General features: G+C 39.9%; 1 protein-coding gene across 2 annotated transcripts in view; it reads left to right on the top strand.

Annotated features, from left to right (window-relative positions):
- GALNT1 (polypeptide N-acetylgalactosaminyltransferase 1) overlaps positions 1–23,796 on the top strand; it is an 80,780-nt gene that overhangs the window by 15,367 nt on the left and 41,617 nt on the right. For both annotated transcript variants that reach the window (XM_084780885.1, XM_084780884.1), the window contains exons 2-3: positions 12,640–12,694; positions 19,140–19,379. In XM_084780885.1, the coding sequence (XP_084637011.1) occupies positions 19,241–19,379 (139 nt within the window). In that variant the 5' untranslated portion in view covers positions 12,640–12,694; positions 19,140–19,240. The remainder of the gene's footprint in view (positions 1–12,639; positions 12,695–19,139; positions 19,380–23,796) is intronic.

Below are 23,796 nucleotides of genomic sequence, written 5' to 3'. Positions count from 1 at the left end.
TATATGAGTACTCTATCTGCATGCCAGAAGAGGGCATCAGATCCTGTGTAGATGGTTGTGAGCTACCCTGTGGTTGCTGGGAATTGAATCAGGACCTCTGGAACAGCAGACAGTGCTATTAATCGCTGAGCCATCTCTCCAGTCCTGTGTTTTGTTACCTTTAAGTCTGTAGGCATACTGAGAGTATAATTATTAGTATCCGTGTGGTGTGCTTGGACTTGAGTGTGAGTGTTTGTATGTATGTGAGTCCATATATATGCCTGAGAATGTGGACTTTGACATCTCCAGTGAGGCAGTGTTTCTTAGCTGAACCCAGAGTAGCTGGCCAGTTTGCTAGGGAATCCCTGTAATTACTATTAGTTTCCCATAGTGAGGTTGTGTGAAAATAATGGCAACTAGGTGAAATAAGTAATTCCAAAGACATTTATATTAAGATATTTCCCAGTTATCAAACAAAAATTTGAAGGTTTTTTTTTTTGTTAGAGGGGTTAGAGATGTTGTTCAGTAGCAGAGAAAGACTGACAACCACAGTCTAATATCTAAGTAAACAGTTTTTCCCATAGTTACTGTTTGCCCCACTAATAAATGTGCTGGTTTATTTCTTATTTCCCTGTAAGTTGTGAGAGATCATAATTTATTGGCCCTGTCTACTTATTTTAGAGCTGTCTGTTTAGTTTACTGAGACTCAGAGAATGAAGATAAGCCAAAGGCTTTTGGTGATAGTATCTCTGATCTGATAGCTGAGGATGGTGTCTATATATGTGTGACATATATGCTGCTGTCTGTAGGACACATGGAGGAAGAGCCAGCCAGTAATATATGCTGTTGAACACTGCCGCATACATCTCTGTTAATGCAGGCTTTCCTATTTTTAAGTTAAGCTAATTTTAGTAGTTAGCTTTTTCTTCTGCTAAATCATTTTAAGCACAGGTAAAACTAGTTGTGGCTACCCATAGAAATAAATTTAAGCAGCTAGATGCTTAAGTATGACTCATAGTTTAATCACTTTTAAATGTGAATGGTGACCTTCTTAACAGTTACTTTGCCGTGCTCAATTTTGTTTTATTAGTTGTGCTAATTTGTAGGCAGTGTGTAGACAGCAGCTTAGACCTTGCCTTTCAGCACTGTACATTGGATAATCAACTGAAGAGACTGTCTAGAAATGCATCTGAATAAACAAGTTACTGATAGCAAGTGAAATGGGCTAAGGACCTTTGTGAGGTGACCAACTTCTGTCTAGTTGAGCTGCTGTACCATAGAGATAGCTGTGTTGTAAATAACTGTGTTGTGAACAGGAACCAGCAGTTAAGGGATATGATTATCTTTTACCATTGTACTTACTATGTGCAGTTGCCAGCTGGAATGCTAAATTTGACTTTCAGGTTTTGGCTGGCATTAATAAAGACAGTTCTGGTGTCTAACAAAAAGATTCTCCTTTTAAATACTGACCGTGGGAACTGAGACTCTGATGTGGATATATGTCCCTTTCACTGCCAATGGAGACACACAATGGGGGCATTCCTGGTCATGCTGGGTTTACTAGGTGGCTTTGAAAAAGTACAAAATATTTTACAGATTAAAATTGTTTGGGTAATCTGACAACTATTTATGGAATATATATAAGCCCAGTGTTAGACTCACTGGGTAGTGATGAATAGATGACTAAGACTTAGTTCTAGCTGCGTCTTCCTCAAGAAAACACCAAATGATGGATGACACAGGTACAGTGGGAGAGCCTGGAGCACCCAGGGGCCCAAGATTAGGAGGCTAAGATGGCTTCCGAGGAGGACTTGGCAGTCCTATAATCAAACATGTTAATTTTGTTTCTGAGGTTTATTTTTCTAGCTTTGTTTATCAGAAAGAAATTTTACTGTAGTTTTCAATAAGCTTATAGAATTATTTGTAACTTAAATATCTAAAAATTTCCTTTAGTTTTGTTTTGTTTTGAGACCAGGTCTAATTATGTAGCCTTGGCTGTATGGAACTTGCTATGTATACCAGACTGACTTCAAATTCAGAAGGTGTGTGGCACCAGACCCAGATTAAAAAATTATTTTTAATTATGGGGCAAGATATATGCAGGCATATATGCAGATGCCTGCAGAGGCCAGAGGTATCAGATCCTCTGGAGCTGGAGTCACAGGCCACCTGATGTTGAGTGCTAGAGACCAAAACCCAGTTCTTTACAGCAAAATATACTTTTAATCACTGAGTCTTCTCTCCAGCCCTCTAACAGATATTTAGAAGCTAACTTGCTCTGTATACATCTGAGAGTTTATAAAAGTGAGGCAAGTGTGGGAAACCAAACTTAGGCAACAGGGAATGTTCATAGTCTGGAGACAGGAGGACAGCATCTGGCTAGGCAAGACTAGAGCTTAGAAGGGCTGTAAGTTCTGGTACTGCTAATGGTTTACTACATGTGCTATGTTAAGATGCTAGTGTGCCTGGCCTAGTTCACCTTCATTTTGATCTATTGCTGCATGAAGGTGTTTCTAATGTTTTGTCTTGAAATAGGAAATCACAGCAAAAGTTTCCTGTAAAGTTTGCAACTTTTAAAGATCTAGACACTTTAGACCCTGTTTTTTTTTTAATTTTAATTTTTTAAATTTTTGCTGTTTTATCTGACAGAGTCTTTATTACTTTATTACTTTGTTGTCATTAAAAAAGTATTAATGTGGCCGGGCATGGTAGCGCACGCCTTTAATATCATCAGAGGCAGAGGCAGGCAGATAGCTGTGAGTTCAAGGCCAGCCTGGTCTACAAAGCAAGTCCAAGACAGCCAAGGCTACACAGAGAAGCCTGTCTCAAAAAACAAAACAAAACAAAACAAAACCAAATACGTAAGGCCTAGTTTTATTATCTAGATTTTGAGAAAGATGCAAAAACTGAAAAAGAAAAGAAAAGCATTGAAAATAGAGGTCGCAGAATATTGTTTTGGGTTTGGAGGGTTTTGTTTTGTTTTGTTTTGGGGGGTGGGGGGCTGCTGGGGGAGGGATTGTGTAGAAGCCAGGCGTTGTCGTGTAGTGTCTTCTTCAATTATTCTCATTGTTTTCTTTCTAAAATTTTTTGTGTGTATATAGGTGTTTTGTCTACATATTTGTGCACCATGTACATGCCTCGTGCCTCCATGAGGCCAGAAGGTAGTGTTGAATTTCCTGAAACTGGAGTTATAGATGCTTGTGAACCCCCATGTGGGTGCTGGGAATCTAACCCAAGTTCTCAAGAAAAGCAGTAGTGCTCTTAACCCCAGCCTCTGGAGTCCCCCACCCCAACCCCCTTTTTTCTCCCTCTCTCCCTTCATCCCTCCTTCTCTCGCTCTCTCTCTCTCTCTCTCTTTAAGGTTTAATTTAATAGCTTTTTTTATGTTCTGTTGCTATGCAAAGAGAAAAGAAGCCTGATTTTTAAAGAGTTAATAAGCAATCCTCTTAAAAAGTAATTAGAAAATTAGACAAGATTACCAAAGGAATTGACTAATAGTGACCTAATTAAATTCTAATTACCTTTAGAAGTCTGGAAGTTATTTTGGTTCATTTAACTATTATTTCAATAAATATTAAGTACTTTTATCCTATTATATATTTTATCATTTATTTTAAAATTTCATTCACTTTAAATTTTTGAATAGAGACTGTTTTAACTTTTTTTCCCCCTGAGACAGGGTTCTCTGTGTAGCCTTGGCTGTCCTAGACTCACTTTGTAGACCAAGCTGGCCTCGAACTCATAGCGTTCTGCCTGCCTTTGCCTCCTGAGTGCTGGGATTAAAGATGTGCACCACCATGCCCAGCTGAGACTGTTTTAACTTTTTGAGGAGCATTTCCAAGTGTTTGTATTAAGATGTGCCCTGGATTTTTTGAAGTGGGTGGAGTCATAAAGTATTAGCATCTCTATGAGCCACCCTTCCTTAAAAGGAGTAGATCTCATACCAAGAGGAAATAGTAATTCTTTTAATCTTATGTTTAATTTAAAAGTGAGTAGTAGGTTAAGGGGAAATGCTTCAGTAGAGGCTGCTTTGTGTAGGATCATAGCCTAGAGTATCAGTTATGTGTGTTGTGCTCCTAGAGATTGAACCCAGAGGCTCGCACATGATAGTCAGACATTTCCCATTGACACTACCGTTTCAACACAAATATGTGACATCTTTTTCTTGTTTGGCTCCTTGATACTTTCTTCCTGCTGTCCTTAAGCTTTTTATAGTATACTCCAATTTTACTGTGTTTATCGATTGGTACTCTAATTTTATCCAGCGTTAGCACTTTGAATGTATTCATTTTTGTTTAGTTTACTGATGTGTGCTTAATGCCTACAAGTTTGTTTAGACCATACTTGTTAAGTGAACCAGTTTTCTTTGGCTTTAAGTAGTATTGATAAATTTCTTTGGGGGGTAAATACTTAGTGAGCTAACTGTTCAGAGCTTATAGAAGCTTCTGATTTTGGCAGTGTGGCAAATATTAGACTTTTAAAAAATTTGTCATGCATTATAAAATATTAAAAGTATTGGGCTAGAGGAATGGCTTAGGGGTTAAAAGCACTGGCTACTCTTCCAGAGGACCTGCGTTCAATTCTAAGCACCAACGGGGCAGTTTATAACATTCTGAAACTCTAGTCCCAGTAGCCTCCTTGGACACCAGGTGCACATACGATATGCTGATATACTTGTATGCAAAATACCATACACATAAAAATAAATACAAATTAAAAATACATTGGGGCCAGGTGTGGTGGCGCACACCTTGTAATCCCAGCACTCAGGGAGGCAGAGGCAAGTGGATCAATGTGAGTTTGAGGCCATCCTGGTCTACAAAATGAGTCTAGGACAGCCAAAGCTACACAGAGAAACTCTGTCTCAAAAAGCAAAAACAAAAACAAACAAAAAATTAGGCTGAGTTCTTGAAATCTTGTTTAAATGTTCATTGTTGAGCTGACATGTAAGCTAGAGACTTGAGAGCATCCCGGGAAGGAAACCATGATTCCAGAGAAGTGAGCCTGGTGGTCACACCTGCTGCTCTGCTGATGTTCTTTAGGGCCAGAGAAACTTGGAGCTTTGCCTTTTACATGGTATCCACTGAGGGCTGGACAGTCTAGAAATTGAGTAAGGTGAGACTATCCAGGGACTTACCTGTGTGTGAAGCTGAATTTCCCTAGAAAGGATCAGTGAGTAAACTATGATGCAATAGCAAACCTGTTCTAGGGTACAGGGATTGAAAGTGAAGTGAGGGAGAGGGCCGTGTTAGTTTTCTTGTTCCTGTAACAGCACAATTGACAGAAGGAACTTGAGGGAGGGTCATTTGAGTCAGTTCAGTCTCTTATAGTGGGACAGCATGGCAGAGGGATCATGTGGCTTAGCCCCTTAGTGATAGTTGACCAGAAAGCAAAGCACATGGACAGGCACTAGGAGCAGATAGGCCTGCCCTAGCCTCCCACTCTGCTAGCTGGGACACAGGCCCCAGGTCCTATCCTCCTCTAGGCTGGAGACCAAGTGTTCAAACACAGGAGCTAGTGGGGAACAGTTACCACAGCAGGTTGTTTGTCTTACCTTGTGTTCACTGGGAGGGTGAAATAGTGTCCTTGAGAAATTATTGGTATCAGTGCACTCCAGCTGGATTTGGAGTCAGAGTTCACACTATGTGAATAGTACAAAAACAAACAAATAAGACCCAAGCCAAGAAGCCAGGAATATAGTGCAAAGGTACCCCTCCCTCTATGACTTACTGGCTCCAGTTAGTCTCTCATCTCAGAAAGGTTCTACTACTTCCTAATAGCAAACTGGCGTGTAGTCAAGATTTAAAGTGTAGACTGTTATGGGAATATTTAAGATTCAAATGATAGGCCGGGCACACGCCTTTAATCCTAGCACTAGGGAAGCAGAGGCAGGTGGATCGCTGTGAGTTTGAGGCCAGCCTAGTCTACAAAGTGAATCCAGGACAGCCAAGGCTACACAGAGAAGCCCTGTCTAGAAAAAACAAAAACAAAAACCAAAAAACCCCAAACAAACAATAAAACAAAACAAAACAAAAACCAACCAACAACAAATGATAGCAGGAAGGGCAATATCCTTAAATAGAAAAATTATAAAGAAGCCGGATGGTGGTGGTGGCGCACGCTTTTAATCCCAGCACTCGGGTTGCAGCGGCATGCAGATCTCTGCGAGTTCAAGGCTGGCCTAGTTTACAAGTGAGTCCATGACAAGCAGGGCTACACAAAGAAACCCTGTTTTGAAAAACCAAAGAAAAAGAAAGAAAGAAAGAAAGAAAGAAAGAAAGAAAGGCAGGCCAAGATATTTCAGAAACAAATGCTTATTTTTTTGAGCTTTTAAGACAGTGTAATGTCTGTATATATAGCTCACTGACAACACTGTTTTGACAAAAACCCTGGGTTTGGTTCTGGTCCCTAGTATTGCCAGGAAAACCAAAGCAAAAAATAATATAAGACCTTAATAATAGGGTACTATAGTGTTTGGCATAGTTAGATAGAAAGCAGAAGGAAGTTAAAGTATAAAACAGAATTGACCATACTTAGAACATGGCATATGGAAGATTTAGTGTTTTAGGTTATATACAGAAATGGAATACTTTTTAGATAGTATTGATACTGTTACTTAGTTACATGAAAAAGTGGTTTTCTTTCTTCTTTTTTGTTGAGGTAGGGTCTTCCTTTATAGTCCAGATTGACCTTAGACTATACAGGCACATACTACCATGTCCAGTGTGGAAATTAATTTCTTACCTCATACCATATCCATGTGTGTGTAAATTCTTCTTGTATAAAAGAATAAAATATCAGAATTTTAACTCTCTTTCTTTCCTTCTTTATTAACTAAACATTTTTTTTTTTACATATACATTTGTATTATCACACTTATATACAATAAACTACCTCTGGCAAGAAGAGCCATGATACAATCAGGAATTATGTAAAGTTACATTCTTAGTGGGTTTGGCTGTTTACATTTGACAGCCTTGAAAAAAACATCTTTTCTATCTTGGTGCGTCTAAAATTCTGAATGTAAATCAATCTCCATCACATATTGTCGTTATCAAGTTAAAACATCTATTTAGATCTAAAAACATCTTAACCCATAAACAACTAAGCTTCATTGTAAAACTGAGCTACCTGGTCTTTATCTCCATCAGAGACTTGAGAAGGAATAAACTTGGTTACCCGAGTATGCCAGGAGTGCCCGTTAGTAGCTTTCCAAATGAGAAGATGATAGAGACATTTTGTTACCTGAATAGTCACCCAAAACTCTCTATGTTAGAGCATCTTCTTCAGCCTTCTGGCCCAATATATCTGATAGGCATATTTGTGAGGCAGGAACTATTGAGGACTTGGTTATCCTGTCTTGACAGAGTTTGGCCATCCACTCTGCCTGCATCCAAGCTTGCCCTTTTTTAGGCAGAATTCTTTCTGTGGTAGAAACAAGGACATTTTCCCCAGTGGCTGGTTTGCCACATTTGAAGCCATCTCCATAAGGAGGTTCTTTGATGCTCATCATCCTCTTTGAAGTAGGCTGAGTGTTGCCAAAAGTTAACCTGTCTCATTGTCAGTGAGTCTTTAAAATAATAAAAAACATGTTTAAATGCCGTATTCTGTAACATCTCTGAGGTTTTTGAAGACCTTATCTAATTACCCTACCTTGTCTTCCTATAGAATCATATCTATCTGCTGCACCTAAGATGTATATTCTTGTGATAAATGTAGACTATAATTGGCATGATGATTTGATCAACCAACATTTAACTTTTATAACGTATTTATCCTAAACAGCCTGCAATAGCACTTTCAAAGTATTAGGAGTAAACCTTGTGTTATAATTGAGTTATATGGGTATAATACCTCATATTAGTGTGTGTGTGTGTGTGTGTGTGTGTGTGTATAAAGTGTGTGTGAAGAATAATCTTACAGTTGAATTCTATACCACTGATCTAAAATTAAACTTGTTTTGCATCTGTATACAAAACTCTATGCCAGTGATTTAAAAATAATGTTGTGAGTGACAATTGAGGCATTAAGTTATTCATTAATCTACTTTTTGTTCTATCTTCCCTATATATTTCTATATTCCCCTTTCTTTTTTTCAACTCCTATCTCCAAACCTAAGAATGCAAGATAAAGGAAAAGAGAGACATTGCTGAGCCTAATCTTGTTTTCTCCCTAAATAAGACCAATAATAACTTGTAACCAACTCCCATTCAAAATAATCCTCTATAGCCCAAGAAAGCAACAAAAACCTACCTGACCTTCCTTAAAGGAAATGGGACATCATTCTCTTAAGGTTTCTTCCAGCTGATTTGGGACAAATAATACCTTTGTAGGGGCCCAAATAAAACTGGGGAAATGGTTAAACAAGCTAAGAATAACATTTGTGGTCCAGTTTCTAAATGTTGAGAATCCCAGGCTTAATTAGAGTTCTGTGTGGGACAGTCTGAAATGCTGGACCAGTTGGGATTGTAAGCTTTCTTTGAAGCTGTCCTGGGAGCTGTCTTGTTCTGATGAGGAACAGCAGCTGAAGCAGTTGGTGCTGTGAATCAGCTGCACTGGTGTTTCGTAGCTCTCAGTTTGGTCTTAGGTCGCTGTGCAGTCCTGGTTTTCCTGCTAATCAGACGTGATCAGTACTGCCATCTTGGATCTCCCTCCCCTATTTCTTAATAATTTTTTATTTTAATTAAAATTTACATCATTTCTGACTGTCATAGTTGGGTTTCCTATTGCTGTGATAAAGTGCTGTGACCAAAAGCAACTTGGGGAAAAGGTTTATTTCTCAGGTCATATTCTGCCGTCACTGAGGGAAGTCTGGATAAGAGGCAAAGCTGTGGAGAAACACTACTTATTTATTGCCTTGTTCCTCCTGGCTTGCCCTTCCTTCCTTCCTTCCTTCCTTCCTTCCTTCCTTCCTTCCTTCCTTCCTAACATAATATTTTTATTAATTCTTTGGGAATTTCACATCATACACCCCGATCATACTCATTTCACAGTCCTTTCATATCACCCACCCCCAGCCCTTGTTACCTCCCCTACTAAAAGGGGCAAAAAGCAAGTTTAACCTGTGTTACTCAGTGGAGCATGGTCAAACTCTCAGTGACCCTCCCCTTAAATAGAACTGAGTCTTTCCCGTCCTGCACCCCTGCCATCTATTGTGGAGAGCTAATTTTAGCATCCTTCTCATACTTTGTTTAAAAAGTTCTCTTTGATGACTTCCTGTAGGCTGGTACTTTTTGGGGGGTGGGATAGGGGTAGGGGTTGTCACAGAAGCCTTTCATGTCCCTCTTTCTCAACTATATGTCTGCAGTCATTGATATCAGTGCAAAGGTAGCTCTTTGCTCTTTGCAGTCAGCAAGAACATAAACCATGGGCTTCCATATGCTTTTGGTGACAGCACAGACCACAAATACAGTCCTGGCTATCCTAGGCTCACAGGCCCAGACAGGGCCCTCAGACATCACCGTGCCATGGACATTCGCATGGCCTTTGGTGCTGGTCCACAGGCATCAACACAGACCCTGGCTGCAGTAGGACCCAGCCATGGCCCTTGCCGACAGCGTGGACCGGGACATCACCAAGGCCTAGGTGCTGGTACAGGCCACTCACAGCAGCCCAGACTTCAAAGCCAATGCATCCTCTTGTATCTCCAGTTTTGCCTCTCTCCATGGTGCATGTAATCTTTTTCTGTCTTTCTCATCTTTCCATCACATATTTGTTCATTGTAGTGGTGCCCTGTGCCTCGAGCTTGATGCCCTTCTCCCCCAATGCGAGGGTGGGGTGACCTGGGTTCAACCTGATTTCTTATGCAAATCAAGGATCACCTGCCCAAGAGTGACACCAGCATTGACATCCCCTCTGCCATCCCACACTCTCCCACTCCCATGGGTTAGGCCTACCCACTTCAATTATTAATCAAAAAAATGTCTTACAGACTTGCCAACAGGCAGTCTCGATCCTGGAGGCATTTTCTCCATTGAAGCTGCTCAGGTGACTCTGGCTTGTGTCAGATTGTCAGTAACAACAAAATCAACCCTCTTCCCTTCCCTCCAACTCCTCCTATGTTCTCTTATTATTTCCTCCCAAATTTAAATTCTCTCTTTTTTCTTTTTCTTTTTCTTTTTCTTTTTCTTTTCTTTTTCTCTTTTTGGTGTGTGTGTGTGTGTGTGTGTGTGTGTGTGTGTGTGTGTGTGTGTGTGTGGGTATGTGTGTACATGGGTATATAAATGTGTATTTATACATATTTATATATTTAAATATATATATGTATGTAAATATACAAATACAATGTGCAGAGTCTGTTTAGTGTTGCCTGTATGTACATGATTTCACGGCTGACCACTTGATATTATATGACCAATCCCTGGGAGCCTCATCCCTGGGAATGACCAACTCACTCTTTCTCAGCATTCCTGTAGTTCCTTTGGTCTTAGGAGTGGGGTCCCCTTGAGAATTTTCCTTTCCATGTTAGCATTTCTATTGGTGCTGTCATTGTTCAGAACCTCTTTAGACAGCCATATTGTTGCAATACTGTTAGTGTAGCTTCCCTTTCATTCTAGGAGACACAGTCTCACAGAGGACTTACTGCCCTGTTTGTTTGTTTGTTTGTTTGTTTGTTTTGGTTGGTTTTTTGAGACAGAGTTTCTCTGTGTAGCCCTGGCTGTCCTGGACTTGCTTTGTAGACCAGGCTGGCCTCAAACTCACAGAGATCCACCTGCCTCTGCCTCCCAAGTACTGAGACTAACGGCATGTGCCACTTTACTAGCCCTTTGACTCTTAGAATATCTCTGCTCTTCTCTTCTGCCATGTTTCTCAAGCCATAAGTACAGGGATTGTGTTGTAAATATATCAATTGGGGGTGGGTACCCCATGGTCAGTTGTTTCTGTATTTTGGCAGCTTGTAGTTTTCTACTGCAAAAAGGAGCTTCTTTGATGAGGGGTGAGAGCTATGCTTACCTGTGGGTATAAAATGAGTATTTAGAATGTCCTTAGGAATTGTGCTGCTCTAGTAAAGTGGCAGTATAACGTTCTCTCCTAAGACCTGTGACCTCACTAGCTTCAGACATGTTTCTAGGCATGGTTTCTCTCCTATTAAGCAGGCCTTAAGTTCAGTTGGACAGCTGTTGGTTACAGCCTAGCTGTGAGAACTGCTAGTACACCTTTAGGGTTGCCTTGCAGGGCTGGTCATTGTTGTGATTCCTAGGTGTCATAGGGTAGACAGTTGATTGCTACCTGCTTTGGCATCTTACGTAGCACTTTCTGATACTATGAAAGAGTGAGGAAACTTCAGTAGACTACATTCTTTCTCATCTAGGGACAAAAAGCATAGTTGTTAAAAGAGCAGGTAGGTTTTGTTAGTTTTTTGTTTTTGAGACAGGGTCTCTCTATGTAACTCTGGCTGTCTTGGAGCTCTATGTATGTCTGTTACCTCTAAGCTTAGCTTGATTTGTGGTGAAGTCTGAGAATCTCTGTTCAAACTGAGACATAAATGTGCTTGTTGTTTTTAATAAATACCCAAAACCTATATAGAAGTCCAGTTAGCAAAAGATGAATTCACCCATTCCCCCCAAATCTTAACATTTCACTTTATCTTGTAGCAGTTGGCACTAGCTTTGGCTGCATTTAGAGTGCTGCTTTCCTTCTTCCTTTAGTAAAGGTGCTTTTACACAGGGTAGAAGTTTTTCTTTCTCCTCTGCAGATCTAGCAGTGTGTTGCCAAGAACCAGCTCCTTTCTTTCTCAGGCTTGTGTCTTCTCAAGATTATCACGTGATTGCTGAGAAAGTCTTCGTTGCTCTGTTCTATCCATTGTGCTCATGTCTCAGCAGCAGGATCACAACAGCGTCAGGGTCACGGGACCTGTGTCCTCCAGTGCACTCAGTCTCTTTGAAGCACTTTGATAACCCCAGCTAATGACTTGTGATTTTGTCTTACCAGCCCCCTTAACCCGCAAGGAAGGTCAGGGGATAAAATTGCCACTTGGAGCTAGGTAGCACTTTGAGTCTGATGAAAGAATAGGAAAGTGTTCATGGAGTGGACAGCTGCTAGTTTACCAAGATTTAGATCCTTCATATAAAAAAAGTTCCAGTATTTTTGAAGCCCTTCTTTCCCTCCTCGGAGATAGCCACTAATATGCATTTGGTATGTCGTTCTATATTTATAATATACTTTTTGGCCCCTAAGCAATGTGTCCTGTTGTAACGTGTTACAGCTAACTAAATGGAACAAGCTGTACCTGTACAAGGTGCTTCTCATTCCTTGACACTATAGTCTCATTGGCATACAGTGCTGCTTTATTCATTTTATCTGTTGTACAGGTCATTTATTCATTTTCCTTTTAAAAAGTTCGTGGGTGTGGGTGTGGGTGTGTGTACATACCTCTGGAGGCCAGAAAAGGGAGTCCAGATTCTGTGGAGCTGGAGTTGTAGGAGTTGAAAAAAACTGGAGTAACATCTTATTAATTAACTCACTTGCTTTTAAAATGGAAGTTAACTGTAGTGTGCGTACCCCAGGTGCTATCCTTAGCTGTGAGGAAGTAGCTGAGTAATTGATGGCCCTTGCACTCAGGTGGCGGCCTCCAGTGCGGCATATAGAATGGTGGCGGTAAGGAAGGAGGGAAGGGTTACTCTGAAATAGACTGACTTTAGGAAATTGGTTTTCCAACAGATGATGTGAGACATGTGAATTTGTGACACGAATTCATTTGAAAAGCCGCTTTGAGGTAAGCTGATAATAATTGGGAATCAGTGATTCCAAGGCTATACTTTCCATGGATTTAAAAACTTATACCTATTGGATTTTATGCCTTATGTTCATGTCTCAGAAGAGTTTGTTTTTTAAGGTATTTTGTTTCTCTGTGTAGCATTGGCTGTCTTGGACTAGCTTTGGAGACCAGGCTAACCTTGAACTTACAGCAAACCACCTGCTTCCCTAATGCTGGGATCAAAGGCATGTGCCACCACGCCCACCTTGTTGTAGTTTTTAGACAGAATTTCTCTATGTAGTCTTGTCTAGCCTCAAACTCACAGAGATCCACCTGCCTCTGCTCCCTGTGCACCCCAAAGCTGGGATTAAAGGTGTGTGTCACCATGCTCAGCACTACAAGGCTTTTGTAATATGGTCTTACTTAAATAAAATTTGAGGAGCAGCAATAAAGTATAGTCCCAGTACTACTTTATTAGTAAATACATTTATATTTATTTCTTATTAGCAAGTCATCCTGAAGACTAAATAAGACCAGGCTTAGAAAATAATTCTTTAGCTAGAACTACACTTACCCATGATCTTCGCATGTGACTGGGAAACCACATCCGTACCAGTGTTGAGGATACTGTAGTAAAGTTTGTCTTTGAGCTTCTCGTTGGAGTACTCCAGAGAGTCATTTTCATTGCATCCTTGCATATGTAAGAGAATCCTGATTTTTTTTTTTAATATCTAAGAAAGCACCTTTAGAAATATTGCTCACTCTTTACTGTGTATATTATTCCAGCAGAAATGGAAGGTGGGTGTATTTTTTCTTTTAAAGAAACAAGAGTCCACATGGGTTTGGTTGTTTGTTGCAAATAAAGTAAATTGATCTTTCTAAGGTCACATAAATGTTAGAATTGAAATTTGAAAGTAAGCCTTTCCCTATTTTAATGTGCCACTTGTATTGAGGTTCCTAAGATCACCCCCAGATCTTCTGATTAGCCTGGGGGCTTCAGGACAATAGTGACAGCAGAGATAGATACATTGCAGCAAGAGGTCACAATCCGAAGGAGCAATGAGTAAGCGTGCAAGCCTCCTCTCCCCGAGGGACAGCAGGGTGTGCTTAGTTTCTTCAGCAGGTGTGACATCATGTGAACTTTTGCCTACCAGGAAATGTCAGAAACTACTTTGTTGGTAAAATTCCCAGTAAAAGTGCCCAAGATTTTTACTGAGTATTGGTACCTTGTATCTAGCACATGCCAAAATCCCAGAAACACAGAAGGAAAAGATTGTTTGTACAGTTAAAGCACAGTAGGGCATACTTGTCATTTAGAGGAAGTTTATATCACTGTGGAGAACTGTTCATCATTTCAAGTTCCCTGATTTGAGCTAAGAGTCAGCCCTGCACACCATACCTTTCTAAGGATAGCAGTTTCAGGTCTCTGTAGAGGAATTTTAATTCAGAACATGGCTGTTCTGGCAAGAGATCACATCCAAATACCTAGGTCCTGTGATCCAGCTGGAATATAAACACACCTTTTGTCCAGGAGACAGGCAAGCAGATCTGAGTTCGAGACCAGCCAGCCCAGAGCTCAGTAGAAGCAAGAAAGGGTGAGCTTATTCAGTAGTTAAGTCTCAGAGGCTGAAAGCATTCTAGGCCTAGGTTAGATTGTACAGAGGCTAGACACTTCCAGGACTAGGCCTAGCTTAGCACACAGAGGCAGTCTAGGAGACAATTGAAACAGGCAAATAAAAGTTTCTTTTACTGCCCGGTGTGGTGGCGCACGCCTTTAATCCCAGTACTTGAGAGTCAGAGGCAGGCGGAATCTCTGAGTTCGAGGCCAGCCTGGTCTCCAAAGAGAGTCCAGGGGAGCCAAAGCCACACAGAGAAATCCTGTCTCAAAAAACAAAAACAAAACAAAAAAAAGTTTCTTTTACAGGGCAGTTATATCTACTTTACCTCTATACATTGATTTCTTCATTTAAAATTATAATTATTTATCTTCTGACAAAGAAGTAGGTGCTGTGGCAAACTTGTTCTGGTTTTTCCTCCCTTGGTGGGGGCGGGGGGACACAGTTTCACAGTTCCCGTGTACTGTCTTGGAACTTGCTCTATAGACTAGGCTGGCATTGAATTCAGAGATCCTCCTGTCTCTGCCTCCAAAGTGCTGGGATTAAAGGTATACACAACCACTGCCTGCTTTAGGTAAACCAAATTTTTAATGTTACATGTTTTGAATAGTCTCAGTTGCTACTGATTTGTTAAGAAAACTCACATGTCTCCATGGCTAAGATCGATCATAGCAAAAGATGGAGCTGCAGATAGCAGAGACATGCTGGGTGTGGTGCTCTACACTTGTGATTGTAACCCTCACTTGCACACAGGAGAAGGCCTGTCTTAAAGCTTGGGAGGACTTAATGGTAGAGTGCTTTTATTTATTTATTTATTTTACCGTGTGCAAGATCTTGTTGATCATCAGCACTAGTGGGGAGGACAGAAAGAACATTTTTGCCGGGTGTGATGATATTTACTCTTGTAATCACAGTGCTTAGAAAGTTAGGGAGAGGGATTGTGAGTCCTGGGCCAACCATAGTGAGACTTTGCCTTAAAAAAACAAACAAAAGGTATGTAGCATAGAGCGGCTTATGAGAGGTGAGGCACAGGTTACCAGGTGCTCTTTCTGTGAGAATCATGCAGACATGGTGTCCTCAAGTATGAATGATGGAGACAAGTACAGTATCTCTAGCAACGAGTTCACATGCAGGCATCACATCCCTGAGTTCTAGTGGGGTACTGCCACATACTAGCCTTTTTTAAGAATAGAATTTACAGAAAAACCAGTTTTACAGAAAGCAAATAACTCATAGTTTTAAAATTGCTTAATTGTAGCACTTGAAATTAAAATGCAACTTCAAAAAAAGATCAATTGTATAATAAATGATAAAATTAGTTACTGTGCATTGTAATAATGAAATTGGGAAATCATTTTAAAGCTTAAAGCTTAATTCCTGTGTGTTTTTTAAATCAACTTTTAAAAATGGTCTTTGTGATTTCTTTTTTCCATTTTTCTGGGATAATAGAGTTGTTCTACCATACTAAATACCTTTTGCAATAAATAGAATGTCATTTAAAATAATTAAATAATAAATCATCGTGACTACATTCTTTTGTCTTACAAAACCAAAATCTACCATTTATGCTCAGTAATAAAACAAGATGCTATAGATACCTCCCCTGTTTATATTATACTAGACATCTTAGCAAGGTAGCTGAATTGGAAATCAATAAACAAGAATCAAGCACATTTCTCACTTGGGCATGGTGGTGCGCACTTTTTAATTCCAGCACTTGGGAGGAAGAAGCAGGTGGATCTCTGAGGTAGAGACACCTGGTCTACAGAAGCTCTAGGACAGCCCGGACTACACAGAGAAACCCTGCATCGAAAACCCAAAAAAGAACAGGGGAAAAAGAAGAAGAGGAGGAGGAGGAAGAGGAATCATGTGCATTTCTGTAAACCAGCCTTTAGGTAGAAGAACATATTTAAAATCTCTGAAGGTGACTTGAAACAAAATTATGAGATTTATTGAACTCTGTTAATACAGAGGTCTAAATAAGTGGAGAAATGGGATTTTTGTGGTTTTAAAGAACCATAAGGATAATGGCTCATTGCTTGCTTGTAGATTTGTTTTAATTTAATTTGAATTACTGTAGATTTTGGAATAGAGCTTAAAAATCTAAAATTTTAAAAGAAAACCAATGAGAAACAGTAGCAAGGCACTCCTGAAAAAGTGAAAGGCTGGGTGTAGATCCTTGCTCTTAATCTCTCTGCTCACACAGCAGAGGCCAGCCTGGTCTACATAGCAACTTCCAGGAGAACTGGTCCTACATAGACCCTGTTTCAAAAAAATAAAATACAAATAGAGACCAGTAACCATCAAGATGGCTTAGTGGGTTAAGGCACTTGCTCCTCCTGTGCCTTACAACCTGAGTTCCACCCCTCCCCCACCCCTCATCTCTTGTCCAGGTCCTCAAAGACAACTTACTTATTTTCTGAACTTAGAACCCTTCTACCTGGTAAAAAGAGAGAACTGGTTCCAGCAAGTTGTCCTCTGACCTCCACCCATCCTTCTACATAAATAAACACAATAAAAATGTAATACTTGTTTTGTTTTTCTGAGACAGGGTTTCTCTGTGTAGCTCTGGCTGTCCTGGAACTCAATCTGTAAACCTGGATGGCCTTGAACGCAGAGATCCTCCTGCCTCTGACTCCCAAGTGCCAGGATTAAAGGCATGCACCTTTTAAAATAGTTTTTTAATAGTTAAATGTGAGAAGACTTGTGTTTTTTTTTTAACCATGTACCAAGAATAAGCTAGTCAGTATAATTCAGGTGGCAGTTTTAGATATGAAGAGACAGACAGGTCAGTGGAGTAGAACATAAAGCCTCACAAACTTAGTTTACAACAGGGTGAGCACTGTGGCTAGCGTTACCGTCTCGTCAGCAAGAACGACGCTGCACACACAAACAGGATCCTTCTGCAGTAAAGCTTTACTGCCTCTTGAGAGGAAGAGCATAAGCTTACAACATGAAAAACGGAGACAGAGAGACTAAACAGCAGAAACCCCTCCCTTATATAGGAAACTGTCCTCCGCTTAGGACGTGTCAGTCCCTGATTGGCTGTTGCTCATCGGGCGAGATGTTGCCACGGGAGAGGCAGAGCACAACGAGTGGAAAATCCCTTCGCACATGTGCAGATTAGTTGTTTGTCAGCGTGGGACACAGGGTGTCAGCGCCATCTTGTAATGGCGAATGTGGGCGCGGCTTCCCACAGAGCACTGCATGCCTTTAGGAAAGGGTGACCTATTATTTAAGAACATCTGAGAAGGTGTCATTTTGTGAGACCATGACATTGGCCCCCTACTTAAACAGGAAAGGCAAAATATTTTAAGTTTGACACAAAAACATTACTAGTGATGATTTCCAGCTAGATGTATTTCTTAAGACATGGGAAATTTTGAACCATAAATGATATTCTTTATTAAAGGTAAACTGCGAAATTGGAAAATATACACCTAGAGCTTTTAAGGGACAAACATTATATAAAGAATTTCACAGAAAGAAAAAGAGCTGGGTGTGGTGGTGCACGCCTTTAACCCCAGCACTTGGGAGGCAGAGGCAGGCGGATCTCTGAGTTTGAGGCCAACCTGGTCTACAAAGTGAGTCCAGGTCATCCAAGGCTACACAGAGAAACCCTGTCTCGAATCTCAAAAAACTAAAAAAAAAAGAAAAAAAAAAGAATAACCACCAGCAGTAGGAGAACACCAAATGCAAGCTGGGTATGGGGGTGCACGGCCAAGAGAAAGCAGGAGGATCTGGAGTTGCAAACTAGCCTGGATTAAACGCTGATGCCTCGTCTTAACAAACAAACCGGATATGCAACAACAAAAGACAGTGGTTATACGCCGAGACTGCCAAAAATAAAATTTCTGACAAGAGTGTGGCTATGACTCCTAATCATAAGGAAAGTGTGTGTTCCTTCTGTTTGGGCATGCAGACTACATATTGGAATTCTTATGGCGACTTAGGGTCGAAGAAGAGTTTTCTTCACATTGTTAAGTGGTTGAATAAAATGATTTATAATATGAAATTGAATTTCATTGTCCTAAGTAAATGATTGGAATGTTGCTGCATTCATTTGTGGCTACTTTATTCCTACAACACCAGAGTTCAAAAGAAGTTTACCATCTGGCCCTTTGTCAAAAACAGTCTGGTAATCATTGCCCTAAGTAAATTTGTTCATATCTGTGTTGAGATATGGTTGTCACATGGTACTCAAAATAATAGAAACCTGTGTTGAATTATGGTACATCTGTTCTGGATGACTAAAAGGATACTTAGCCACTTAATAGTAGATTACAACTGTGACATTAGTTTATGGCAGCTTGAGAATTTACTTTTCTGTATTTGAAGAATTCCTTATAGTTAGTGTATATTATTTTATAAATAGAAATATAAAATTTTAAGGTACTCTTAGAAGCCAAGCAAGTTGATTGCTAGTCAGTATACTCAACATTGCATGCCCCAAGTAGATGACACTTGAGCCTGTTAAAAGTCTCTACCAGGATTTCAAGTCATCTTTGTTCTCCTGACCTCCAAATTTGGGGCAGTAATTCAGAGAAATATTTCAGTGATCCCAACAGTGACTTTTAAACTGTGGCTTTTGCCTTAGAATTCAGTAGAACAGTCAGAAAATAAGTACATTTTTAATTGGCTATTTAGATTTCTCTTCTGTAAAGACTTGTTTACATCCTTCACCCACTTTTTATTGGATATTGCTTTGTAAGAGTTATTTATATAATAATGGAATTTTTTTGTTAATGAAATTAATTCATATCTTAATATTTATGATGTTGAATTAATCATATCATGCATTTCCTAGGTACTGAATTTAAGACAGTCTTTTTTTCCTCTCTTTATAGGGTATGACTGTGGTTTCTGATGAAACCAGATTGGAATGATTTTCATGATATTTGTATATTTATATATATATTTTAAAATTTTACATTTGACTTAAAGTGCCATGAGAAAATTTGCATATTGCAAGGTGGTTCTAGCCACCTCCTTGGTTTGGGTACTTTTGGATATGTTTCTGCTGCTTTACTTCAGTGAGTGCAACAAATGTGATGAGAAAAAGGAGAGAGGACTTCCTGCTGGAGATGGTGAGTGGCATTTTATATAACTGATTTCTTAAGTATATTAATCATTTTTACTAATATGAGTAATAAATTCCTATATTTCTTTAATATTTATATTTATAAGTATATTTTAGATCTATATAAGTAAAACTTTTAAAGTATAAAATATATTTTAGATCTATATAAGTAAAACTTTTAAAGTATATTTTAGATAATATTTAGATTTATATATAGATTTAAATTTTAAGATGAATTGTAATTTTTTATTTTTTTCATTTTTAAAATTTTAATTTTATTAATTTATTTAGATTACAACTCAATGGTTATCCCATCACTTGTATCCTCCCATTCCTCCCTCCCTCTTTCACCGTATTCCCCTCCCCTAGGTCTATGACCGAGGGGGACCTCCTCCCCCACTATCTGGTCATAGGCTATCAAGTCTCATCTTGGTAGCCTGCTTATTCTTTCTTTGAGTGCCATTAGGCCTCCCCACCAAGGGGAGGTGGTCAAATATGGGGCACCAGAGTTCATGTGAGAGTCAGTCCCTGCTCTCCATCTAACTGTGGAGAATGTCCTGTTCATTGGCTAGATCCGAGTAGGGGTGAATTGTAATTTCTAAGTTCTGTGTGGTGATTATATGTTTAACAGTGTTGTGGTTGGTTCTTCTGACAGTTGAATGTTAGTGTCATTGACTTGCACAGCGTAGTTTTTAAATTTAATATTAAATGTAATTACTTTTCTACAAATTATGTTACTAACAAATAGGAAATCTCATACTTGGAATTATCAAAACTGTCCTGAAAATTGGTCTAATGCTGCAATGCAGGGTGGAACATTTAAACTTTGTTAGCAGGTATCAACTTTCCTGTTCGTCTGTCACAACCTCTAGAGCTGTGGTTCTCAACCTTTCTAATGCCTTTAGTAAAGTTCCTCATGCTGTGTGGGAACCCCAACTATAAAGTTATCTCATCGCTACTTCATAACTGTAATTTTGCTACTGTTATGAATTGTGACGTAAATGTCTGTGTTTTCCGATGGTCTTGATGGTCTTTCATGGCCCCTGTGAATGGGTTGTTTGATACAGGTTGAAAACCAGTGCTCTAGGGGAAAAAGTCTTTAAAAGAACAGAGACTAGCTGGGTGTGCTTGCACACGCCTGTAATCCCAGCACTCAGGGAGGCAGAGGCAGGCAGATCTCTTGAGTTCGAGGCCAGCCTGGTCTACAGAGCGAGTCTAGGGCAGCCAAGGCTACACAGAGAAACGCTGTCTTGAAAACCTAACAACAAAGTATGTACATGAGCCCAGGGAGTCCTTTCTGCTCATACTTTAGATAGCTCTAACTGTCTTTCAAGGAAAGCTATAGAATAGCTTGCAGTGAGATCATTAGTCTTATGGGAATCAAGGAAAACATAAAATACTTGCATAGATAATGTTGATATTTTGGCAGAGAACATGAAAAATTTAGGGGTTTTGTTTCTTGTTGTGGTTGGCTTTTTTTTTTTTTAAAGACAGGGTTTCTCTTTGTAGCCCTGCCTGTCCTGGAACTTCTTTGTAGTCCAGGCTAGCTCAAACTCAGAAATCCACCTGCTTCTCCCTTCCAAGGGCTGGGATTAAAGGTGTGTGCCACCATGCCTGGCTTGGCATTTTTACTCTCTGTAGAAATGACATGTGGTGTATTCTTTCAGTGCAAAATTTTTTTGACTCTTCAGTTTTTATAAGGAGGAAGATACTTGGTCTTCCAAAATTTGTGATCAAAAAGTTAGTGTTAGTAACTGCCTGCTTAGCCATAATTTTTATAGGTAGGTTTATAAAACCAGTTTTGCTTAGTTGCTAGAACAGAATGTTAGTGACACCTAGGTTAACTCCATCAACCTACTTTTAAGTTCATGCGGTACTATTTCTATGGCTCTGATGCTGTATAACATTGCTGAGTGACAAAACACTGCCTTCCTGACTATTGATAGAGCTTACACCCTGCTCCCTCTAGACCAAAGGACAACTGTTACTTCTCACTGGTATGAAACTTGCTCTTCTTTTCCCAAACAGAATGCCTTACCTTTCTTTCACCCTGCTTGAGTGAATTGTCATTTAGAATGGGAGCCTATAGTTTCTGTCTGGAATGCAGAGGCTTAAAAGCAAGAAAGAATAGAGATTCTGTAGCACATGAAAACTCACTTGGTGAAAGTCTTTAAAGCTCTAATAGGTGCTGGAGAGATGGCTTAGCCGGTAAGAACACACTAACTGCTCATGCAGAGGACCTGGGCTCAGTTCCCTGCACCCACACAGTGGTTCACAACCATATATAATTCCAGTTCCAGGGAATTTGACAAATAATGTATAGGCAAAGTACTCATATGCAAAGTAAAACAAATACATCTAAAAAGAATTTTCTCAAGCTGGGCGTGGTGGTGCATGCTTTTAATCCCAGCACTTGGGAGGCAGAGGCAGGCAGATCGCTGTGAGTTTGAGGCCAGCCTGGTCTACAAAGCGAGTCTAGGGCAGCCAAGGCTACACAGAACAATCCTGCCTCAAAAAACCAAATAAAATAAAAAAGAAATTTCTCTTCAGGAAACTTGTCAAAGCTGAGCATGGTGCCTGCAATGTTGACATTGTTAAGATGAAAGAGGATCTTGTGGCATGCTGTGGCTTTTGACATATCTACAGGCAGTGGCCAAACCTCAACGGGTTTCACACAGGGCTTTACATCATCTCACAAGACTGGAACTTTTGAATGAATTGGTGACTATGTGGCTAGAAAAAAATGGAGACGAGAGACACGGGTAGCAAGGACTAGTTGGAGGCTTCGTCAAAGTTTGGAAGAAAGAAAAGTTTAAGTTGACTCTTATGTTTCCTTGGTTAAGCAGATTGGTGAGGCAGACTCCCCAGGAAGAACAGCTTGGATGAGACTCTGGGTATTCGAAGCCCAGGAATAAGTTTTGTGCAATATTAGAGAGATGTGTTTGTTTTCCTCCCCTGTCCCTCTCACACATCCACACACCACACTCTTTCCTTCTTTCTTTCTATTTTCTTCTTCTTTAGCCTTTTAAATGCTGGGATTGCTGGTGTGTACCACCATGTCTGGCAAGATGAATTGTTTATGATACATTTCATAATAAGGTGTCTGATGGCCCTTGTAAGTGCCATTTCAAAGAATATAAGCATGGAAGGCAGTTATTAAGTACACCATTGAAAAACAGATCTGCAGTTTCTTGAGGACACCTCAGCACAAGTGGGTAAAGGAGGCTAAAGAAATATCTGTATTTTGTACATTGAGAGAGCAGTATTTTGGTGAAAAGAGGGAAGAGGAATTCATCAGCAGGTAAGACAGCACAGTATGGAAATCACAAGAACGGGCTCATTCTTGAACATCCTAAGGTTAATAATGGTTTTGAGAACCACCAGGAGCATAGACTTCAAAGAAAAGGAGTTAACTGTTGTACAAAAGTACAAAGTGATAGAGAAATGGGTTTGATATAACAGCATGAAATGAGGTGATAATGCTTTGCCTGTGGAGAGCAAGATGAATGCAGATCCTCTCAGAATAGGTTATGAGGTTGGTGGGCTTTTTAGGAGGGCTGGGTTTGAGTTATATCTTCATGGGAAGACAGATGAAGACGTGGTTCTGTGATGCCCTGGGGGTGTCTGGTGGTGAGTGAGAAGGATACCAGCAGTGGCTGAGCATTACTTTGGAGAAACACTGCTGGCTTTCTGCCACTGTGACAAGCATGAAAGGTGAACTCACTTTTGCTGTTAGCCATGACAAGACTAGAATGTATAAGCAAGGCAAAGGCAGAATGTGTAGTAGAGGAAGCTGCCCGCCTGTTACAGCCAAGAAACAGTGAAGGGGCGAGGGCCACAGGATCTTAATATCCTCTTCATGGATACATACTCATGTGCTAGTCCCACCCCTTAAAGGTTCACTTACTTGGCAGACAGTAGGCAGGATTTGTTTTTTTTTAAACTACATTACTTGAGTCCTATAGTTCCAAATACTCAAACCTTCATCTTGAAATCACAGTAACAATAAGGAAATTATTATATAACTTTTTTCTTAGTGAATCTGGGGATATGTTTTTATATTCTTGAGAGTTGATGAAAACACACTGAACAACTTCATATTTTGCAGCTATGGTGTTCCTTCTGCTCCTCTGCTTTTAAGATCTCTGCTGAGGGCTGGAGAGATGACTCAGAGCCTAGAAACACTGGCTGTTCTTCCAGAGGTCCTGAGTTCAATTCCCAGCAACCACATGGTGTCTCACAATCATCTATAATGAGATCTGGTGTCCTCTTCTAGCCTGCAGGCGCATATGCAGGCAGAACACTGTATACATAATAAATAAATAAATAAATAAATAAATAAATAAACCTTTTTAAAAAAATCTCTGTTGAAAGAATTCAGACAGAACACACAGAGTAGTGTAAATCGTCTGTTACAAAGTAAC

Source organism: Acomys minous (genome assembly GCF_964271855.1).
Source record: "Acomys minous genome assembly, chromosome: 4".
In the NCBI taxonomy this organism is placed as follows: domain Eukaryota; kingdom Metazoa; phylum Chordata; class Mammalia; order Rodentia; family Muridae; genus Acomys; species Acomys minous.
Note: the sequence above shows the minus strand (reverse complement) of the source record. Positions and strands in the feature narration are given on the sequence as shown.